A 23,231-nucleotide genomic window follows, 5' to 3' on the forward strand; every position below is an offset into this window, starting at 1 on the left:
TTAAAAAAAATGGATTTAAGATTTTTTTTATTAGAAAAGTTATACATAACACAGCCGCTATTTTAGAAACAGTAAGTTGAGAACTAAATAAGCATTAAAACAACTCCATCTACCAAAACAGTTCTGTCACACTCGCAAATGACTATCCTTTCCATAATTAGCAGTATCTACATGTTCTTTTCACTTGTTTTGTTTTACAACAGGGGGGACATTGTTTACAATTCAAAAGCTGCATGATGTGTTCAATTATTACAAAAAAGTACTTTATAAAACATTACATGGAAAACAATTCCACCTAAAGGATTTTCATACATTTGTGGGTTCTAATTTGAAACTGCTACCATTAAATGATAAGAGTTGATTATCAAAAAAAAAAAAAATTTAAAAAGGTAAGTGCAAATGCCAAGAAAGAACCTTCACTTAAAGTATTTAACTTTCAAATTGTGGAAATATTAAATGGCACTTTACAATGTATGTTTTTCCTCTTAATAAAAATTTGCTGCTTGCTTTAAAATAAAGTACTTTTAAAATATGTATTTAAAAAACACCACGAAACACTGCTGACAAGGAGTTTATATGGAGAATGCAATATTAGAAACAAAACAAACAAAAAAAAATGCTACTTAAATAAGTCTTCTTGAATGTGTAACTATGAAACACAGCGCTTGTCTTCTGCATAGATAAGCGTTTGTGTCTTCATTAACCATGAAGGACAATGTTAAAGCTAGGTTCCATAACCAAGGTACGTTTAATACTATGATCAACTATGTGAACTGACTAGGCAGAAATGTTGTTTAAGCCAGCCATGATCCAGGCCTTATTGACAACCACCTTTAATTATTGTTTTAAAATCCCAATATTGCACACTCCATCTGAGCTACAAAACAAAACACAAAGAACAGTTTTACTCACTGACCATCTTCATTTGAAAAAAAAAAAAAAACTTCCCTATCCAATACTCAGACACGTTTAACAGAGATGAAATCAAATAAAAAATAGAAAAAAACAAAAAACAAAACTTTATACAAACAAATAAAATAACCTTATTAAATCTGCAATGACCTGGAGGAACCCTTCATACAGGGCAAATGCTCCTAGTGTGAAATGTACTAGCCATAAAGAATTATACTTTTATATAATATGGAATCTTGGTCCTGGTGTGGCGACGATATCACTGTAAGGTTCTTCTTGTGTGAGCTCAATGGCCTGCTGCTTTTTAAGTACCAAAAAGCTGTAGAATTTTGCTGCCGCTTGTTTTTTGTTGTTGTTTCGACACAGCTCGAGAAGACTGATTGATTCGGCTCCTGTTTTCGCCAAAGCTCTCTGTGAAAGATAAAATGACTAATATTTGCAACAAAAACAGCAGATGACAAAACGGCTGCAGTGCATGAATTACAATTTATCTGCCAAATCCCAGAAAACTGCACCCTAAGATGTTGGTCTACCTTCTTGGATTAGATATTCCACTTCCTATTTGGTCAGTGCAGCTATTATATACAGGTGACTCAACACTAAATTTCTATTTTCCCCATTTAACTATAAAGAAATTCCATTTAGCAAAACGTTCTCCATTTTATAGGGGATCCACATGTTCCGACTAAAGTGACGCAAAATCTTCAAGCTGACTTTGCAGCACAACTGAAGTTGGTGCAATGTGCCAATTTATTTAACCAGCCATTAAGTGAAAATGCAGTTGTGTTTGAAATACAAATGTTAATAATTTGAATAGCACAGTACTTGCAGTAAATTTGTAGGTGTTCAATGTTGAAATATGGCTGCATTGTCTTAATCTTCAATGTGATAAAATGACTTTTGGGGGGAGGGGATTACAAATCCCAAATACAAGGTACAGTTGTGTAATTTAACATTTGACCATAGGAGCTACAGGAGAACTCACATCCTCAACATGGCCGAGTCAATACGCCATATTTACAATACATTTGGTACTAGAAACTGTGCGATTTACTATAGTACTGAATTACCAAGCCGTATGATGTGTAATGTATTTAGATCTATGCGGATGGCAAAACAAAACTACAGTGAATTATGTTTGGAAGACCAATCACGCCATCATAGGATGTCCACAAGCCAGCACATCTGGAGCACAGCAAATGTAGCCTTACATGTCATTGTCGTTTAAGTCGTTTAACACAGTAGGGATACATTTATATTGTTTAATATTGCACTACTATAAAATGTGAAAATTGCAGATGGTTGATAGTTTTTGCAGGTGGTGTTGGTTTGCACCAATTCTGCAGTTAAATTGTCTGTGATTATGTTAAATATGAAAAAAAATAACACTAGCTTGTAGTATTAGAGATTTGTTATAATTTTAGCAGTGATTAAAAGGTATTTGTTGAATTTTATCATCAAGTTTTTGTTTTACACATTAATAGGCACTGTACTTGCATGTATAGACAACAGTATATTTAAACTTTACTTAACTTTTTTTATTGTAGCCTTTGTAATTTTCATGTTTTTAGTTTTGGACTTTTGTCTTCATGGTTAGGCCATATAATATAAATATAAAATAATGCCATTAGCCTAAATTAAACAAATCTATAGATCCTGCTGTTAATGGTTTGTGCCATATATTTTGACACTAAAGTAATGGTTGGTTTTTAAGTGCTAATCTTGGACTACTACGCAGTGTTAATTTAGGTAAAGCAGTCCAAGACTAATGCTAATCGAGGTCTGTGAAGCCAGCTGTAAGAGTTCAAGTTTACCTGTAAACCATGAAGCATCTGCTGAGTTCTCTTGTTCCATCTTCTTTCCTCTTGGTCCTGGTCACCTCCTTGAACCTCTTCCTCCTAAAATAAATAGACATACAATATTGAGGATTACGACGGTTGGGATAATAAAACGCGGCATTTGCAATTATTGTGGTGTTTGCTAATTTAGATTTTGCTGGTTATACAAATAAAATACAGTAGTCCTTCGCTAAACTGAGCACAGGATACCTGGTTTAATTAAATCTTTGGATTTAAAAAAACAAAATACAAAAAACGCATGCATTAATACTGCTCAATTTATTTTAAATGCATTTCCGTTTTCACTAAAATACCTTTTCTGTAATGTGTTCTTTGTACACACTACATTAACCCTCTGCAGTCCATTTATTAAGTGCGCGTCAGGTCCAATTTATTTTCACACGCGCAGTTTATTTTAGACGCGCTGTTTAAAAGTATTTTTTTTCACAGTAAAACAGGTTTAAAAGGCACTGCATATCAACAGGACACTCTGTAATGCATGTTGGGAAATGAGAGTTCAAAATGCCCAGCCAAAGATAAAATTTTAAAAAATATATATTTTTTAAACAAAATCATTCAGTATCATGATTACCCATACAGAACACCTGATACAATCAACATAACTGAGACACACATTTCCAACATTATATATATATATATATATATATATATATATATATATTTTATATACACACACAGGATCAGCACAACGCATTGTGCTGCTTTAGATCGAGTCAGAATATCATTGGACAGAAAAAAGGCACGCACGATATATATTATCAAGGCTCAAAGTTAACATCTATTTGGTAGCATTTTGCTACCCAAAACGCTTAATTTGCTTCTAGTTTGTTATGCAGTAGCATTTTTCTGATAACTTACGCTGCAATACATGATAGGAGTCCTGCATTGGGTCGGGTACCCACAAAAGCAGATCGGGTACGAATAACGTATCAGAAGATAAATGTACCGGTATTTCCTGCACTAAAGCGGGAGGCGATTAGGAAGTGTCAGCTGACTAAGCAGTTTTGTTCTTGCTTGTTTGATACGTCGCAAGATATCTTTATCATGTCTGCTCAGTGATATTAAAAATGTTTGTGAACGAGGTGAAACAAAAGCTAGTGCTGGGTTTATATCATGTAGTGGATAATAGTTTGAGAGGTAAATCAGAAGTGTGGAATTATTTTGGAATCATAGCAAATTAAAATAATGAACGTGTCTGGATTCGTTGCTTGTAAAACCTGTCATTATGTTTTTGTGAACGACAGCCACAAAACTGGTACATCATCTCTGTGAAAGCACAGGTGTAGCTCCCTTTCAACTGGTGGCACGAAAGGAATAGACAGGTATTTTATCTGTTAGAGTTAAAATATATCCAGACCACTAGAAAAAGCTATCACGCTGTACAGCCTATTGTGTAAACTCAATCTATGGAGAATGGTAGAGATATGTGTGTGAATGTGAGAGGGTGAGAGAGTCAGTTGATGCAGGCAATAGGTAAAGGACAAACACTTGCGGGTTTGGGTCGGGTTGCAGGTCTTATTAAAGCGGGTCGGGTCGTGGGTAAGAAGACGGTGTTGCAGCGGGTTGTGGGTTCGGGTCAGGACCTGTAGTAGCGGGTCCTGGTCGGAAGCGGGTCATAAAAATTGGACCTGAACAGGACTAATATATGACTGACCCCGAGTGAACATGTAGATAATTACCAGTATGAGGTTTTTTTTTGGTTTGTTTTGTTAAACGCCTACATTATTAGTATTTTCCATAAAGCAGGAAACTATTGCTAATAGAGCTTCCCGATTCGTAGAGGACTGAGGTTTGCACCGCCCCATGTAGATACGCACGAGGCCCACAATGCAAATAGTATATTAAGTTTATTCAGTGTCAAAGTCTTTTGGTGCTAATTTAATCTGTGATGGAGACTTTTTTGTTATAATGTTAACCCTGGTTTCACCCATGCTAAAAATGAACACATAATAGGTAGAGTATTACTTTTATCAATTGTGACTACGAAAGAAAAAAAAAAAAAAAAAAACTAGGGGCAAATAGCTAGCTATAACGTTACCATGATCCAAGTAACATCGTCCTTGTTTTTTTTTGTTTATCAGAACGAAGACTAAATACAATCTTGAGGTGCGTTAATTTATTTATTGTTTTTCTTTTTATAATAGATTATCACTACCTTGCATACTTCACCTGTTTAACTAGTGAAACGTGTGCTTTAACACAAAATGTATTTATATATATATATATATATATATATATATATATATATATATATATATATATATATATATATATATATATATATATATATATATATAAAATACATACAACCGTTTATCCGCCATGATCAAGCTCTTCAGCAACGCCACCCATGTGTACAGCGCTAATGCAAAGTGACTACAGGAAAGCGAATTGTGCTTACAATTTAATGTTATTTTTTGTAAACCCATACATTTTGCTACTGTGTAAATTACCAGACACTAATATAAGTGCATAAAAATTCAGCTGTCATTAATTGTAATACCCAATAACGAATTTTTTTTTTTCATAATGCAATTTATCGTGACTTCTGTTCCATACGATATTACCAAGTTATCGTAAATCGCCCCAACCCTACATTATGGACAATATGTATCCCCTTAAAATAAATGCTATTATAATATATAGCCCATACATTACATACATAGAGATGTGACTGTCTGTGGTCACGGAACCCCTGAATTTTAACATTTGTTCCCACTCAGTGTGAAAAATAGAAAAGGAGCTTTTGAATTGGTTTCAGTGCAAAGTTAAAGCGGACAGCAAACGTCAAATCAAGTTGAATATTTACACAGAACTATAAAAAATGTTCCATGAAAGCAGAGGGTGAAGCTTTAATGAGAAACAAACTTCAAAATTAACTGAAGCCTTTTGTGCAGAAAATATACCTCTGCATACATTTGATAATGCAAAACCTAACGGGAGGACGGTTTACAGTTCTGAAGCATGAACCCCGATTTGCAGATCTTGCAGTCGTTCCGAGGTGTCAACCGTGTAAATGCAGAATGATCCTTCTAATCTTGTAATAGCAAAACCACAGCTGTGTTTAAATAGACATTAATGAAAAGTATATTGTAAAATTCAATTTACAACCTAAAAAAAACTAAAAATGTCAGTGTTCAGATTACAACTTTTTTTTTCATGTTAAATAAAAAGGTAAGCGTGTTCCTGTTACGGTTGTTACTAGAAGTGTAAAAGAAAACACATTAAATACATGTTCACTTTGCACAAAAACAAAATTACAGTATATTACATGAATATATTTTTTAAAGTTCAAATCATTGTAGCCGTAACTATTCCATGATTGTCTATTTTTAGCCGTGACTGTGCCGTGATTTTTACCGTGACAAAACACACGTCTCTATTCAGAAGTATCAAGATTTAAAAAAAAAAAACACACACAACCCACTCTAATCTGTTAGACTACTTTTTCACCAACATGGAGGTACACTAAAGGGTGTAGAAGTTCCCTCACTTGGTCACAAGATGGCAGCAGACTACGCTGCTCCAAACAAGGGGTATTCATAGTTGTGTGTATTAAAGCATTAAACAAATATATCACAAAACCCTAGCACACCCGAGGTGACCTTACGTGCACTGGTCTGTTGAAAGATGTGTCACTAAATCTCTACATTTACTTTTTTGGGGCAAGATATCCCTTTAAATCAGGAGGTAGGTAACCTGACCAGACCCTTAATTATTTAATCAACCCTGTTGGAGTTCAATTAAATAATTAAAGGTCCTGTTGGAACAAAGTCCTGCAGTGGGATGGATTGGAAACATGGTTGCCGACCCCTGATTTAAAGGGATACGTTTGTCATACTTTAGTGTTTGCAAAGATTAACAAAAATACTGTTTACTACAATATAAACCACACCAGGAGGTTCCATAAAGGCTCCATTTAAATGCATTTTAGGTTCCAACACCTAAAAACCTAGTTTATAATTTATATTTAAAATCCAAACATCCATTTAAATGAATACAGGGACTGGAGGAGGATATCTGAATATTATTATTATTAATTTCTTAGCAGACGCCCTTATCCAGGGCGACTTACAATTGTTACAAGATATCACATTATTTTTACATACAATTACCCATTTATACAGTTGGGGTTTTACTGGAGCAATTTAGGTAAAGTACCTTGCTCAAGGGTACAGCAGCAGTGTCCCCCCACCAGGGATTGAACCCACGACCCTCCAGTCAGGAGTGAATAAATGCCAAACACCCATTTAGTCTCATTTTAAATAACAGGAAGGGAATTGGGCCTTATTTTAATACAAAATATTTGGATTTACTTCTCTCGTAGAGCACAAACTGCATTAGGCCTCTTGGCATAACCGTTCTTAAATATCAGCAAGTAAACAAAATTTGAACCCATAATATTGTATAAATGTATTTTTCTGAAGACCTCACCTCCTCCTCCTCGTCATCCTTCCCTTTCTCTTTCCCCTTTTCCATCAGGATGTCCAGCTCAGGGATCAGGTCAGTGATGTTCTGTTGCTCCTCTGGGGGGAGCACCACAGGTGGGATCTCTAGCTGTGGTGGTTGCTGCAGTAGTTCTGGCTGTTGTTCGAGAGCACCAAGCTATAGTACAGCATAAACACATGATTTACACAGCAATCAGAGCAAAAGAGACTTACTTTGTGTCAATGTCTATTTAAAAGATCAATTAAAAAAAATTTAAAAAAAACTGATCGCAAGGCACACCACCAGGGCTGCAGAATAGGCTGCGAATGTGCACTAAAGGATTGCCACCACCGCACCCCCTAAGATTGCAAGTATTTGAATGAAATGTGCACGTATTTGCATACTGGGGGAATACAATAAGAAAACAAAAATTGCACCATTGAACAATAAATTGCATTTTCATTTAAATCGTGGGGTGCTGTCTTTCTGTATCATTTGCCATTTAAATGGTCGCCCATGGTATGTTGATATTGCTAAAAACATTTTTAAAAAAATTCAGAAAGGAACTTTTCTTTGGCCCATCAAGTTTTAAACAATTACACTGAGGAAAACAGGAGCTTGTTTACACTCCATTGACTGTGTGGTGGAAATGCAACATGTGCTAACATAAGAGAATCTTTTTTTCTCAACCAAAAGTAAAATATCATGAACTGAACAAAATTACATCTCTGGGGACTACAAGCACTTTTACAGGAAGGCATGTGAATATTTCAAGCTATACAAAAAGCATACAGTGCCCTCACCCCCACCCATCCCATCGCATGCTTTGTGTTTTCAGAAAACTTCTATAATTTTGGCCTGCCCCTAAAACAGGTTTGTGGATTGGTGTTGGTGCTCATATTAGTATAAGCTAACTTAAACATATTGTTAAAACAGGCATCCCAAGTATTGAGCTTATTTGTCAGTTAAAATAAATAAATAAATAAATAGTGTATGTAATGGTGTGTCCCATTCCCTTGGCTGCACAAATGCAGTTTGGTTTTTCATTTTTAAACTGTCATTTCGGTTTTACCGAAAACCGATAGGACAAACAGTTGAAAGAGTTGATAAATAAAAAAATACGATCATAACCAACTTGCGTCCTTACTTTAAATGATTAATATTTTACAAATGGTTGGAGTCTCTTCTTTTCAGTTACACTTACAGGTAGGGCTGGCTCAGACTCAGATTTGCGCTTCTGTCCTCTTTGTTGTGAGGGTGGTGGCAGAACAGACTCATCAAGGGTGGTCCTGCTGCCCTCCATCACAGAGTCCTGCAGACGGCTTGGTTCTTCCAAAATAGTCTGGTCTAAAATTGAAATAAATACTCATTTCAGTTTCATCTTAAAGCAAGTATTCTGTAACAGTCAGTGGAATACATCAAAAGCATGTTTGACGACAAACGTGTCCATATACCCCCAGATTCTCAATAACGTGCCAAGAAATGTCCAAACCAAGTTTCCCATAACGTACAAGTCATAACCTGCGCCATCTTACATTACACATAAAAGTACCAGTAACATTCGCAATGGGACTTGTATAAATAAACAAATCCCCCATTCACTGGATCTCAAACTATTTTGTAGTCATCATGTACCAACTCTTGACAAAAAAAAAAGCTCACTTGTGTTTTGGAAAAATGATCTTGTGCAGAATTAATGTGTTGTTTGAACCAACAGGGAACGACTACTTTTATACCAGTAACCAGAATATTAATACCTAGCAACTTCAATTTGCAATTATACCATTTAGCAATCGTGTTCTCACCAATGATGTCTCGTTGCTGCAGTTGCTCTTCTCTTTGCACCTCTGGATTCTCAAACTCCTTGAGGAATTCATCCAGACTGTCCGCTTCCCCACCCTTTCTCCTCTTTCTCAATTCATCTGGTACCAGTGGAGTAAGGCAGCGTGTAAACATCTAGAGAAAGCATTTTTCAGTTAATATTCAGTTAATATGGGCGTTTTTTTTCTGTCACAATAGTAGTAACTCGTCAGTACTTGCACACTTAGTTGAACCTTCTTTCCTTTGCTGTCTTCCGCAACAAAATCCTTATGGTCACAGGCACATGCGCTTTTGTGTGTCTAGGCATCTTTTTTTACATTTCACCACAATTTGCAATTCTGTTTAAAACTTATTTATTCATTTAGTAAATAGGAAAGGGGTAACGTCAACGTGTATCAAGTAACTATTTCCAGTGATTTTCAGTTGTTTATTGGCTATACACAGATTTTATTTATTGTTTTTGTATCGGGGCGTTTTATCATTTAAAACCGAAAACCAGAAGCCCTAATTATGATTAACCCTTTGCAGTCCATTTATTAAGTACGTGTCAGGCACGTCAGGTCCAATTTATTTTCACACGCGCAGTTAATTTTAGACGCGCTGTTTAAAAGTATTTTTTCCACAATCAAACGGGTTTAAAAGGCACTGCATAAAGCACTCACTAGGCATCTCCAGCCCCGCCCCACCCTTTCGTTCGCTATAGCTTTCACCTATGTAAGAAATAAATAATAATAATAGTCGTACATACCGATCAATCATCTCCTGATCACTCGTTTTATCACCAAACTCCTCAATAATGCGATCCAAGTCATTATTTTACTACTATAACATCTCAAAATAGCTCTGCAAATGTCAGTGTTCTCTGTGCGCTGAGGCACCATCAGCCAGCTTGTTTACTTATGACTGCCCCATTATCTGATACCAGGGCCATGTATGACTATTCATAAGATACGCCTTTTTTTTATTTATTTTTTTTCGACTTGTCTCAGCTCCTGTCGCTCCCACTCGGCCATTGAATGGTTTTCTCGGCTTTTTCCGGAGAAAAAACGACTAGAAACCCGTTTTTTGCGTTTCTATAATGATGTCGGACAGGGTCCGACAATGGACCTGATAGGAATAATTGCAATGTCGGACCAGGTCCGACAATGGACCGCAAAGGGTTAAGGTACTAATAGTACGACACAAGGTTGATATTGGTCAGTACCTTAAGTAGCCTGCAATTCCACAATGGCTGTGCAGGCAGCGAGAACAGCTTCTCAACACCACCAGTCTCCTTCCACATCATAAGCTTCTTGGTTGGAGGAGCAAGGTCAAGTGTTGTGACAATGTCGGAGTAATCGCTGAGCTGTGCACGGATGGATTTGCTGTCCAGTTCCTTTACACTGTCCACAATCAGTTTCCTCTTCCTCTTAGCTTTGGTCTCTTTAACTGTAAAATACAATTCAACTTTCATTCAAATCTGCCTGAACACCTCCAATAAATCAGCAATGTACCACTTATATATTAAAAACTGGGTCCCATTCTTGAAGAATAAATGCTTGGAAGCACTCACCCGTGATATCAATGGGTTCTAGAGCAAAAGCTTCCTCTTCATTGGGTACTAGAGTTGTCTGGTCAGTCATAGTTGGCAGGGGCTCAACTGGATCCACGGAGTCTGGACTATCAGGACCCCCAGCTTGAGGACACACACAAAAAAAATGTTAGTTACATACATTCCACAGCATAGTAGTAAAACAAAATCAGAGCCATCACCGTTGGACCACCATGACCTACATCCACTGTATTCTGAGAACTTGTAATTCGATTTTACCACAATTGGACAAACAGATTTAAGTAAAAATTTAAGTGCAATACATGTACACACATTGACAAAAATGAAGTACCTCAAAATCTGGTAAGCTCCCCATATAGGGGATGTTTTAAAATGTTAAGTATTAAAATCATAGCAATTTACCCATACCTGCTTTTTTGGGAAATATTTAATCTACTTGTCTGCCTCCAATTACATACTCCACAGAAACACTTACGTGACATATCAAAATCATCATCATCATGTGCATGTTCTTGGGGCATCATCACACTTTCTGTCATAGCAGGAGGGTCGTCAAAAATACCTCCGTCTTCATTCAGAAGTTTGTCAACTGTAAAACAAAAGGATAGTTAACACCTAAATAATTTATTTAAATACCCTGTATAGTTTACTGACATCTTGAGAAGAGAAAGAACATATAAAAATAAGTGTTTCCTAATTGTAGGCAGTGCATTCTCTAATTTATTTACAAATGGAATCAACTAATGCTTAGCAACGTTAAGAATTGTATTTGGAGTACATAACTGAAGACAAAGTCTACTCACTTTAGCATGCATTCAGGGGAAGTGGGGATTTTAAATGTTACAAATAGATACAAAGGCCTAAAACCTACCCAAGATCCCGCCATCATTAGTATCCATGGGATTGTCTCCAAAGGTGTCGTCTTTATACTGATCATCATATTCCAGGTGGTTTGTCTTATCGTTCAGCTGACTTATGTTGGGCTCAGGCTCAAGCAGAAGATTGGAGGAAGTGCCTATTATGTCAACTTCAAATGCACTTTCTTCTCGCATCATTTCCCGATCATCCATACCAAAGTCAGCTGCAAAGTGAAATCTGTATTAGTTTCAAGTTACTGTTTTAAAACTGGACAATATACAAATTAAGTTAAAAAGCTGCTATATCTTATTTTGGGCTTGCATGTTAAGCACAATAGTCCACAAAACCTCAGTCCAACCATTAATCTTACAGTAAATGTGTCCTAAAAGTTTAACAATGGACCCAAAGCATAAACTTATGCCAAAAGTCTTGTAAGCAGACAATGTCAAATGAAAACACCCTGTATGTGTTTTTTTGTTTATTTGTTTGTTTGTTTTTAATAAAAAGACAAAAGGCTTAGATTTCTTACCAAAGTCATTTTCTTGCAAGAGATTCACAGTTCCCACTTCCTCTCTCATGGTGATTTCTTCCACTCTGCTCTGGTTCAGTGTAAACTGCTGTGCAACGTCAATATCACTAAAACAAAAAATGCAACAAGTTTCGTCCCTGTAAACCAATCATTCTCAAACTTTTTGGACCTCGCCCCCTTCCTCTTTTCTGTGGTACTGGCAAAATCAGCTCAGTTTTATACGGTGCAGAACTAATTAACCCTTTGCGGTCCATTGTCGGACTGGGTCCGACATTGCAATTATTCCTCACAGGTCCTTTGTCGGACTGGGTCCGACATCATTATAGCAACGCAATAAACGGGTGTTTAGTCGTTTTTTCTCCGGAAAAAGCCGAGAAAACCATTCAATTGCCGAGTGGTAGCGACAGGAGCCGAGACAAGTCGAAAAAAAAAAAAAAAAAAAAAAAAAGGCGTATTTCATGAATAGTCATACATGGTATCAGGTATCAGATAATGGGCGTCCATAGTAAACAAGCTGGCTAAGTGCGTCAGCGCACTGAGACTATCATGGACATTTGCAGAGCTTTTTTCAGATGTTATAGTAATAAAATAATGACTTGGATCGCATTATTGAGGAGTTTGGTGATAAAACGAGTGATCTGGAGATGATCGATCGGTATGTACGACTATTATTATTATTATTATTTATTTCTTACACAGCTGAACGCTATAGCAAACAAAAGGCTGGGGAGGGGCTGGAGATGCCTAGTGTGTGCTTTGTTGATATGCAGGGCCATTTAAACCCGTTTGACTGTGAAAAAAAAAACTTTTAAACAGCGCATATAAAATTAACTGCGCGTGTGAAAATTAATTAGACCTGGCGTGCCTGACGCGCGATTAATAAATGGACCGCAAAGGGTTAAACAATTTGTTTATGGACTTTGATACCTGCATGATGGATGTCTTCAGTAATAGTAGTATCTACAACATATCGACAGTGACAAATCAAACATTTTGTTACAGACTTTCTAACAAGTGTGGCATAAACCATTTTGGCTACTTAATTAAACTAAAATTAATTAATTTTAAAAAAATAATAATAATAAATGCTTAAAACAAAAAAGCAGTCCTATTGCAGTAGCAGGCGTAGTTTACACTGCTTCTGGGTTTCTGATCACATCAATTCCTTTTAATGTTTTCAAGTAAACTGGCTTCATCACTGCCACTCTCATATCCACTTTGACATCTGACACATTATTTCCCTCGTCCAGTGCTTCTTTAGCCTGTTCTATATACCAGTCTGCCAGAGGATGATATCACTACGAGCACTGTATGCAACCCTCTGATTGGTGCAAGTATTATTGATGATCCAATCAAAACCGCCAATAAATCCAAAATAAATTATCCGCCCGTTATATGGTATAGGTTAAGATGTGTGCTGAATTACAAAAAATAAATAAATAAAATCAAAAAAATCCTGAACCTTCCAATGCCTCCTCATAATACAGTCTGCACCCCCCCCCCCCCCCCCCCCCCCCCCGTTTGTGAACCACAGCTGTAAACCATGCATAAAATGGCACACATTTCCCATTTAAAATACCAAGACAAACATTTGGACAAAGTATTTTTCAATGTTGAGTGGTTGGTTATTTAAAATACATGCCAGTCCACAATGTTGAGTGGTTGGTTATTTAAAATAAATGTCAGTCCACTATTCTTTTCCAAACATTCCATATCACTTACTCTAAATCCGGTAAGGGCTGGTCGAAATCATGGAATTCTTCAGGCAGTGTGATTGCATTGTAGGCTGCCTCTCTGTTTTCTTCAGGCAAATCCACCACACCTGAAAATACATAGCGGAGGTTAGATCTAAGGACAAGCTGGTCCAACTGATAGCTGTACTAACTGGGTAATCATATAGACACTTATCGTGGAAAAGTTATATTAACCCTTTGCGGTCCATTGTCGGACTGGGTCCGACATTGCAATTATTCCTCACAGGTCCTTTGTCGGACCCTGTCCTACATCATTATAGCAACGCAATAAACGGGTGTTTAGTCGTTTTTTCTCCGGAAAAAGCCGAGAAAACCATTCAATTGCCGAGTGGGAGCGACAGGAGCCGAGACAAGTCGGGAAAAAAAAAAAAAAAAAGGCGTATCTCATGAATAGTCATACATGGTATCAGGTATCAGATAACGGGGCGTTCATAGTAAACAAGCTGGCTGAGTGCGTCAGCGCACAGAGACTTGACATTTGCAGAGCTTTTTTCAGATGTTATAGTAATAAAATAATGACTTGGATCGCATTATTGAGGAGTTTGGTGATAAAACGAGTGATCCGGAGATGATCGATCGGTATGTACGACGACTATTATTATTATTATTTATTTCTTACATAGGTGAACGCTATAGCAAACAAAAGGGTGGGGCGGGTCTGGAGATGCCTAGTGAGTGCTTTGTTGATATGCAGGGCCATTTAAACCTGATTGACTGTGAAAAAAAATACTTTTAAACAGCGCGTATAAAATTAACTGCGCGTGTGAAAATTAATTAGACCTGGCGTGCCTGACGCGCAGTTAATAAATGGACTGCAAAGGGTTAAGTGGAACTTGCACAGGATTTAATGACCTGCAAAATAAAAAAATTAAAAAACTGTAAAAGAAGCTTTAAATCACTGTCATATGTTACCTGGACGAAAAGCCATTTTGATCTTGATAAATGCTTCATTACAATCTGCAAGGAGGTATTTGGCTTTCCTGTGGTAGATTCTTACAACCCCCAAGAGAAGGTGACCCGAGGTCCTCAGGGCCATTTTGACCTGAAACGTTAAATATACCACGAAACATCTTTTGAACTGTTAAATGTCAACATGTTACTAATGACCAGATCAAACTGGTATCAACAACAATAAATACTGGTCATCAGTCAAAATATGGATTATTATGCATTAATCATATCTGTCAGCTTGTCACACTAAATGGTGAAGACAATAGTGGTGTTCAGCTTTCAAAAATTGTATCCAAACATTTTTTTTTTAAACCCAAGAAATGTAGTCTGAAACTGAGGGCCTCATATGTGTGCATTTGTTTTCCTACCTTGACCAAGTGTAAACATATTAGACAAAATGCAGGCAGCAACTGCAGTATTTTAGTATTTTGTTTTCAAACGCTGAATGTAACACTAATTCACAGACCTTAATACAACTGGCTTCAAAATTACTAAATGTGAAAAACAAAAGGTCTTACCTTGGGGGAGATGATGCTTTCCACACTGCTCTCCAGATTACACTCAAACACATGAGCTTTGGTGAGTTTCTTATCCCAATGGGCCGCTAACCAAATTTTGGCTAACGGCCCTCTCTTGCTTAGGACAAAGTGAGCATAAAACATTGTCCCAGCTCCTTTTCACAGCAAGAGGGAAAACCTTACAAAAGAAGCAGAACATCCATTACTTTTAATTATAAAATTAATTCCATTATAAGAAACATGACAAACAAATGTGTGTGTGCGTGTGTATATATATATATATATATATATATACATATATATATATATATTATAGATTGATAGATAGAGATAGATAGATAGGACACACACAGGTCGCGATTATGCAAAATGTTGCACCCTAGACGCAAAATATATCCATTGGACGGAAAAATATTTTGTCTTGCGTTCAAGGGACGCACAGAATGGGAAAGGGACCCAGACACGCATATTTGTGGCAATCTATTACACTGCAGCTAAAAAACTGTGTCATGCAATATAACAGCATTGATTAAAGTCCTGTCCTGTAGGTGGCAACAATAAGCCTCATATATATGGTTTACGCAGCAATATTAAGGATATATTTACTTTTAGGCCAGGGTTCCTCTCAGGAATTCTGTACAGCCGGGCGGCAGAACATTATAGCAGGGAGCACATTCAACGGAAAAATAAACTTGCCTTCCCCTAAATATATAATACGACAAAAACATTTGAATAATGTGTTGTCTTTCGTTGACTATATCTGGTCGCTCTTTTATGTTCTAATTTTTTTTCATTAATGTTTTTTATTATGGTAAATTACCATGCTTATTTAGGCACTCTACGGTTTGACTCGAGAAGGATAATGTAAGTTTATTGGAATTAACAAAAAAAACAGTAACCTCTTTACTTCCTTTTTTAGTTTAATTATTGAGCTTATTGTTTCATTTATATTGTTTTCTTTAAGTATTCAGGGCATTTTGTTAACACATTTCTATTTTTGTTTTTCACTGTTCTACATTTTTTTTAATGCAATTGTTCATTTTAACCTTTTTTTTTTCACACAACAGCACTCACACACGTTTCGTCACCATCAGAACGGTTGCATGAAACCGGAGTGTAATAATCCAGCACCTCTGCAGCTGTATCAGCTAACAAGTGTTCAGCTGATATCACACCACACCATTCTTCTTAAAGGATTACAGCCTCTATACATGTTTCATATTTTATCCTGGTTATTATAATGCCAGCAAAACATTAAACTTAATTTGTGGAATGCTGTACATAGGATTACTCTCACATGACACTGCTGGTCTGTTACTAAACTGTTTCATATTTTCTATTGTTATTGTAAATGCCAGCAATAAGCTAAACAGGTCTTTTCAAACCACCTTTATTTGTAGATTGAACTAATGTGTTAGTGGAAGACTGTAAATAGGATTCTCACAACAGTGCTGGGCATTTGTTTTCTGAACTGTTAAAATATAATTTTTAGGTTTTCCAGCTTATTTTAATGCCAGCAATGAGCCAAGTGATGTCTATAAACATTGACAGGTTTGAAGTGTCTTCAGGTGCTTTACTTACTATTACAGCAACAAGTCTAACTGAAAAAAAAATGAATTGTGGTAATTTACTAAACTTACTTATTTGATTTTAGCAGCATTATATTTGTTCAAATGCCATATTTAATTATTAATATGTTGATAAAGTGGGAGCAAGTCACTTAACCTCCTTGTACTCCGTCTTTCGGGTGAGACGCTGTTGTAAGTGACTCTGCAGCTGATGCATAGTTCACACACCCTAATCTCTGTAAGTCGCCTTGGATAAAGGCGTCTGCTAAATAAACTAATAATAATAATAATAATAATAATAATAATAATAACAAATGGAATTGGCCATTTTTGAAAAACAGAATTTGGTATTCCCAAGAATGGAACTATTAGTAGCCCTAAAGACGGTTACAATTGAAGGCAGTGCAGACGCCAGTGTTTTATGCAGTCGTATAAATCAATTTTATGCAGGCCACCAATTAAGCATGCAGTCTATAGCTATGATAACTGATAAGGCTGCATAGGATCAAAGGATGTTTCAAAATCAGAGGCAGAGCCACAATAAATGTCTTGTTTAAAGTAAATTGTAAAATTGTTGAGATACTTGTGTTGGAATATTGTTTCAAAATTGTATAATGCAACAAAAAAAAATTATTAAAAGGGTTAATACGTGGCAGAAGGTTTCTCACTGATGATTTACCCTCAAAATGGCAAGTTTCACAGTATCTAAGAAGCTTGAGGGAACACAGGTTAGGAGCATCCTGACACTGCCTATTATGTGGCTTACACAATTTAAAAAAAAAAAAAAAAAAAAAATCAGCAAAGGGAAAAAATGTAAGAGGCTAACAAATAAAGGAAATAAATATGTTTAAGTCTGCAAAATATACAAACTTAACAGTATACTCACCGCTGTCATTAAATTGTTTTTAGGGAAGATCATACTAGAAAGCAAACCCATTATTGTATCTATTCTTTCTGAAAACTGGACTAATATTAGTCAAGTAATTCCATAGTTAAGTCGTGGAAGACCTATACAGCTACAGCTTGCCTTTTGTTTTTTTCTATACATTTTATATGACGCAGAGTACTGTAACTAATAGTGTATATAATTTGTATATTTATAAATACTGGTAAATCAAAGCGTATTAAAAAAAAAAGGCAATTTAATGGGCAATTGGTCCAGTTTGTACGGTATACTACTAGTATGTATAATAGCCCGAACTACAGTACACGTTTGGGGAGACTTGTTTTACATTACTTCTAAACACTCGGTACAGTATGCATATTTCAATAACAGATTTTCATAATAAAGATGTGTTTTCGGCTCCAGATTAACCAATTTCTTATCCGATTTTTCATAACACGTTACTATTACTGTATGTCATGTATTTCATATCGCAAATGTGTTTAGGTCCCGTTTTAACAATTTAACAAAAAAAAAGTTTACAAACGAGAGGAGGCCATCCGGCCCATCTTGCTCGTTTGGCTGTTATTAGTAGCTTATTGATCCCAGAATCTCATCAAGCAGCTTCTTGAAGCATCCCAGGGTGTCAGCTTCAACAACATTACTGGGGAGTTGGTTCCAGACCCTCACAATTCTATGTGTAAAAAAAGTCCCTCCCATTTTCTTTTCATGAATGCCCCTTTATCTCATCTCCATTTGTGACCCCTGGTGCTTGTTTCTTTTTTCAGGTCGAAAAAGTCTACTGGGTCGACATTGTCAATACCTTTTGAATTTTGAATGCTTGAATCAGATCGCAGTGTAGTCTTCTTTGTTCACTGAACAGAATACAATTTGCAACATCAACTCGCTGAGCTTACTCTCAAACAGAAAAAAAAAAGTTTTTCCTCCCTGAACATACTATGAAGTCAACTTGTGTTGAATCGATTATACCGTTACCGAGTTACTTACCTCGCAACAAGATATTTACGAGGAACATCTATAACACACGACTCAATCTTTAAATACGTCAATACGTTTCAAATACAATGCACACACCAACACATAAAAATGTAAAAATTGTATCAGTTGAGCTGTCGCGTAGAAGAGGCCTATATATCCGCGTAGTTTCCTGTCGAATCCAGTCTGGCAAGAAAAGTCAAGTCGCCCACAACAGATGTCAATAGAGCTCGAGGAGCACGCCATAGTTTCTCACACACCTTTAGCGTTGACAGGTTTGAAATGTTCAGTCAAGTTCTTTTAATAATGTTTTTTTTTCTCCCTTTAGCCATGGAAATGTTAACCGAAGCGAATTTAAAAACAAACTGTAAATACGGGATCCGATTATGGCCTAACTACATTCACGCTCAAGCGGCTGTGTAATGCAAAAAAACAACAACAATATAACAATTTTTTTTTTAAAAATCACTAAAGACTACAATAAGTATACAATAAATATTTCAACATATGCATTCCCAGGATAATATTTTAGCATTTTAATACTTGCATTAACTTACAAACCCGTGCAGGCTGTAACACTAACCCAGAATTTGCAAAGCCGTAGGTTTTACGGCAGTATTCAAATCCTAAGATTTTAAACTATTTTTCCAAAATTTCTAAGACGCAAAACTGAAAAGACAGATATTTTGCAATCGATTTTAGGAAAAATACATTTTAGAGAGTAACATACCTGTTTATCTCCAATTGCTGTATTCCTTTTTGTGGTTGTGATGTTAAAACCTACTTACTACCCCCAGCTTCTCCCTGATTCACTAAACAAACAAGATGGCGCTGACCCTTTTTTCCTCTTCCTCCCGCCCAAAATCTCCTTTTAAAATCCACAGGATGTTTACAGTCAAAATCCAACTTCATGAGGCGGGTCTGGTCAACTGATTGACATGAACTAAGAGGCTTGTCGTGAGCCCTGTAATAACGTAGTACAGTAGTCATTTAGATTCAAAGGCAGACGTACTTCAAACAAAGGGCAAAGTGAAAACAACATAGCTATTGAAACTTTTATTTTTATTTCCTTGTTGTTTTTACCTTTTTCATTCTGAATGGGTAAAAAACTGAATTGGGATTTGTACCCAACAAAATAGTTTATATTACAGGTGAGAGAGAATTAGGCTAACATGATAAAACAGCTGCATCCTTGTTGGCATTGTTTTACTCAAGGGATTAGAAAGAAACACCGTGGTTTCCTGAGATGGCCAAATGAAGTATGTCATGCATTAAATAAGGCACATTTTATTGTGTACTGATGCATAAAAATAAGAATAACAGCCATTCTTCTATTACTGTAAGTAGTTAGACCTGAGTATTCACAGACCCTGATTAGCACTCTTGCCTTGGTTGTTCAATAACTAATCGGTCTGTGAAACTACCCCCATTGAGTTATGCAAGGCTGCTATACTTTTAAACTTGCATGCCCAAATTATGCTCCTCCCTAACAGTGATTTACTGCAATAGTTTAAAATAAAACAACAGAAAACATGTGAGAAAATGAGGACACATAAAAAAAGAAACTTAGGAGAAGTGAGTATATTGATGACATACATTTGTCAAATTTGACTAAAAGCTGTAAAAGAAGCTGAGCAAGTCTTTATCACATTAATATCACATTCATATTAATCTTAACCTTTAGACTCAATTTTCTTTGATGGTTAATACTGTGTGTTGTTCGGCAATCTTACATTTCTCAGTATTTTTTAATTTAGCAAAAACACTATCTGCTACATTATTCATTATTCTGAAAATAAATAATTATATGACAAGTAATGCCTCTGACATTTAAACTCACAGAGCTTTAATAAAAAAAGTCACAAAATTATCCAATTGACCACACAAATACTTATTTCAATTATATAATACTGATTAGCAATTAATAATACTATATTTATATAGCATCTTTCATAGTAGACCACCATCACAAAGCACTTTAGAGAGGTAGGCTGTGAACTGTGCATTATATGCAGAGTCACTTACAACAGGACATTGATTTAACATCTAATCCGCAGGATGGAGCACAAGGAGGTTAAGTTACTTGTTCAGGGTCACACAGTGAGTTAGTGACAGAGGTGGGGTTTGAACTGGTGACCTTCTGCTTACAAGCCCTGGACTTTAACCACTGGACCACACTGCCTCCAAGAAACAGTTGGTCTACTGCAGAGTTAAAAATATGCCCACTGGCAGCGCATAGATCTGACGATTAAAAAAACTGTCATCCTGTCATCCTTATTGTATACAAGTTCCCTGGAAAGGTGTTTAAAAAGTAAAAAAAAAGTTAATCATTATACAATACTAGTATTATTATTTATTTCTTAGCAGACGCCCTTAGCCAGAGCGACTTACAATTGTTACAAGATATCACATTATTTTTTACATACAATTACATTATTTTTTTACATACAATTACATTATTTATACAGTTGTGTTTTTACTGGAGCAATCTAGGTAAAGTACCTTGCTCAAGGGTACAGCAGCAGTGTCCCCCACTGGGGATTGAATCCACAACCCTCCAGTCAAGAGTCCAGAGCCCTAACCACTACTCCACACTGCTGTATATAATATACCTGTATTTTTTTAAATATACAATACACTTTAATAAATGAACAACAATCATATGCAGAAATAATAATAGCATTACCCTTTTTTATCACAAAGCAGGCGGCTTAAGGTTCCTCTTAAGACCTTACATGTCATGTATTGTACACACATCACTGAGTCAATGCCACTTGAGACAGAGTTGTCCATCCTGCATAACTTCCCGACTGCTGTGGTTAGATATCACAACTCTCAGCTGTCATTGTCTTCCGCTATCAGTTGCAGCTGCATATCAGCAGATCAAATGCAGCCTTTAAGTATGTTTGCCATTTCTGAAATATGCATGACACAATTGTCCTTGATTTCCCGGTTTCAGTTTTCCAACATGGAAGATAACTTTATTTCATAAGAAATAAAAAAAAATATGTATACATTTAAAATGATAACTATTTTATATTATAATGTTAACCCTCTGCAGCCCATCAATGAGAGTGCTGGCAGGGAAATGTCTTGTACTGTATAAGCTACAGTATCATGCCAGGTTTAATAGCCAAACTGCCCCTTTTTCAAACCTAATAAGTATGTCAGTTACATATATCTCCCACCGCTGCTGTAAATTCAAAATGAAAGATATCTGTATGATGAAAAAGTCAATAACCATGAAATATATCAACAGTACTACAAAATATTATAGCATAAGCATTAGCAATTACATTTTGAATCATATTTGATAAGCGATTCTCCAGATTCATGAAAAAATCTTAAGTGTGGCAGACAGACGGACAGATGTATTGACAGACACACTCCCCCATGTATCCACAGGATCTGATATTCTCAAAAACCTGCTAAATAATGTTAATACCAAGTTTCATGACAATTGGATAAGAGATTCTCCAGATATGTGTGACATACGCATATACAACCACTTCCACTATATCATCTTTGCAGGGGATACAATTTGGCCCTCGGACTTGTGCATTAAATGCATAAACTTGGTATACTTGTCAGTCATCTCCTCGATATCTGCCTAATGCTAAACAGTGGTGGTAAGATGTCCCACTCCCTAGTTAACGGTACCTACCATCTTATCCTGCATACCTGCACCAAAAAGGATATCTATTTGGACAAAGAAAACAATTCCTGCAAAACATTTAAAGTTACATTCCAAAATAAGCTCTGGTAAAAAAATAAAAAAAAAAATGTGTTGAATTAGTTATTCTATACTAGATCTTTCAACAAGTGTATAACATATTGTATGTAATTAACTGTTATATTTACAGTATAGCCTACATTTCCAATGCTTCACGCTTTTGATTTTATTTTCTAAGGTGGTAACACCCTTAAGAGATGTGAAGAGCATTGTCCACATTTTGTAAGTTCTTGCAGAATTCATGGAAAATGAATGTACATGAAGCTCATTGCTATATTCTCATGTATTCTCAGCAGGAAGACACATACACTGCTTTATGGTAAAAGTAAACCACTGTACAGCAATTTATTGAAGTACTTCATAAATTGTACTGAGACTCCTGTAGCCAAGCTTAAAAGTAGTGGGTCAATAATGAAGGCACACTACTACATACTAATTAAATCATTTTAATTGAACAACTCTCCAACCTCTATTAATAACCTGAACATCAATTATGCATAATTCCTATTTTCTTCAGGAAAATAACTCAATGGGGAACATTAATGTACAACTTTCATTAAACAGAGGAAGACTAATTTGTGTATTAGAAAATAATTCAGAACCAGCAGTCTTCCAGCTCTAACAGGCTTCTTTCAGACAGTAGGCACTAGCTGGAACATTACAGCATCTGGGAATCAAACTTAAAATCAATCCACCCAAGTGCAGGCTTTTACATTTTGACTTGCAGTAATGAAAACACGGTTCACATCTATTGGACAGAAAAAAAACTAAAGAAAGACACAATTGGTCCAAATTTTATTGTACTATCCATCAGAACTAGCCAATCAATACTTTGCACCGATGAAAGCAACCAGTCCTGTACCCACAAC

The 23,231-nt window shown here is 36.1% G+C and overlaps 1 protein-coding gene across 1 annotated transcript; it reads right to left on the reverse strand.

Moving 5' to 3' along the window:
• Positions 1–10: 10 nt before the first annotated feature.
• rad21b (RAD21 cohesin complex component b) lies at positions 11–19,506 on the reverse strand. Its single transcript, XM_059012712.1, has 14 exons — positions 19,360–19,506; positions 15,183–15,360; positions 14,626–14,755; positions 13,682–13,781; positions 11,960–12,066; positions 11,444–11,653; positions 11,048–11,161; positions 10,573–10,695; positions 10,225–10,448; positions 9,005–9,155; positions 8,404–8,546; positions 7,206–7,376; positions 2,727–2,810; positions 11–1,323 (listed from the first exon to the last, which is right to left on the reverse strand). The coding sequence occupies exons 2-14, from the start codon at positions 15,324–15,326 to the stop codon at positions 1,132–1,134; spliced, it is 1,893 nt and encodes a 630-aa protein (XP_058868695.1). The 5' UTR covers positions 15,327–15,360; positions 19,360–19,506; the 3' UTR covers positions 11–1,131.
• Positions 19,507–23,231: the final 3,725 nt, after the last annotated feature.

The sequence above is a fragment of the Acipenser ruthenus genome, chromosome 3, assembly GCF_902713425.1.
Source record: "Acipenser ruthenus chromosome 3, fAciRut3.2 maternal haplotype, whole genome shotgun sequence".
Classification (NCBI taxonomy): domain Eukaryota; kingdom Metazoa; phylum Chordata; class Actinopteri; order Acipenseriformes; family Acipenseridae; genus Acipenser; species Acipenser ruthenus.

What these genes read in the sequence shown, in the direction of transcription:
- rad21b (XM_059012712.1), bottom strand. Translation starts at nt 15,326, where the DNA reads ATGTTTTATGCTCACTTTGTCCTAAGCAAGAGAGGGCCGTTAGCCAAA. An exon ending in GGAATTGCAGGCTACTTAAG is followed by an intron (nt 9,156 to 10,224) that starts GTACTGACCAAT and finishes TGCTTTCTCTAG; the next exon opens with ATGTTTACACGCTGCCTTAC. An exon ending in AGGATGACGAGGAGGAGGAG is followed by an intron (nt 2,811 to 7,205) that starts GTGAGGTCTTCA and finishes TATTTATTTTAG; the next exon opens with GAGGAAGAGGTTCAAGGAGG.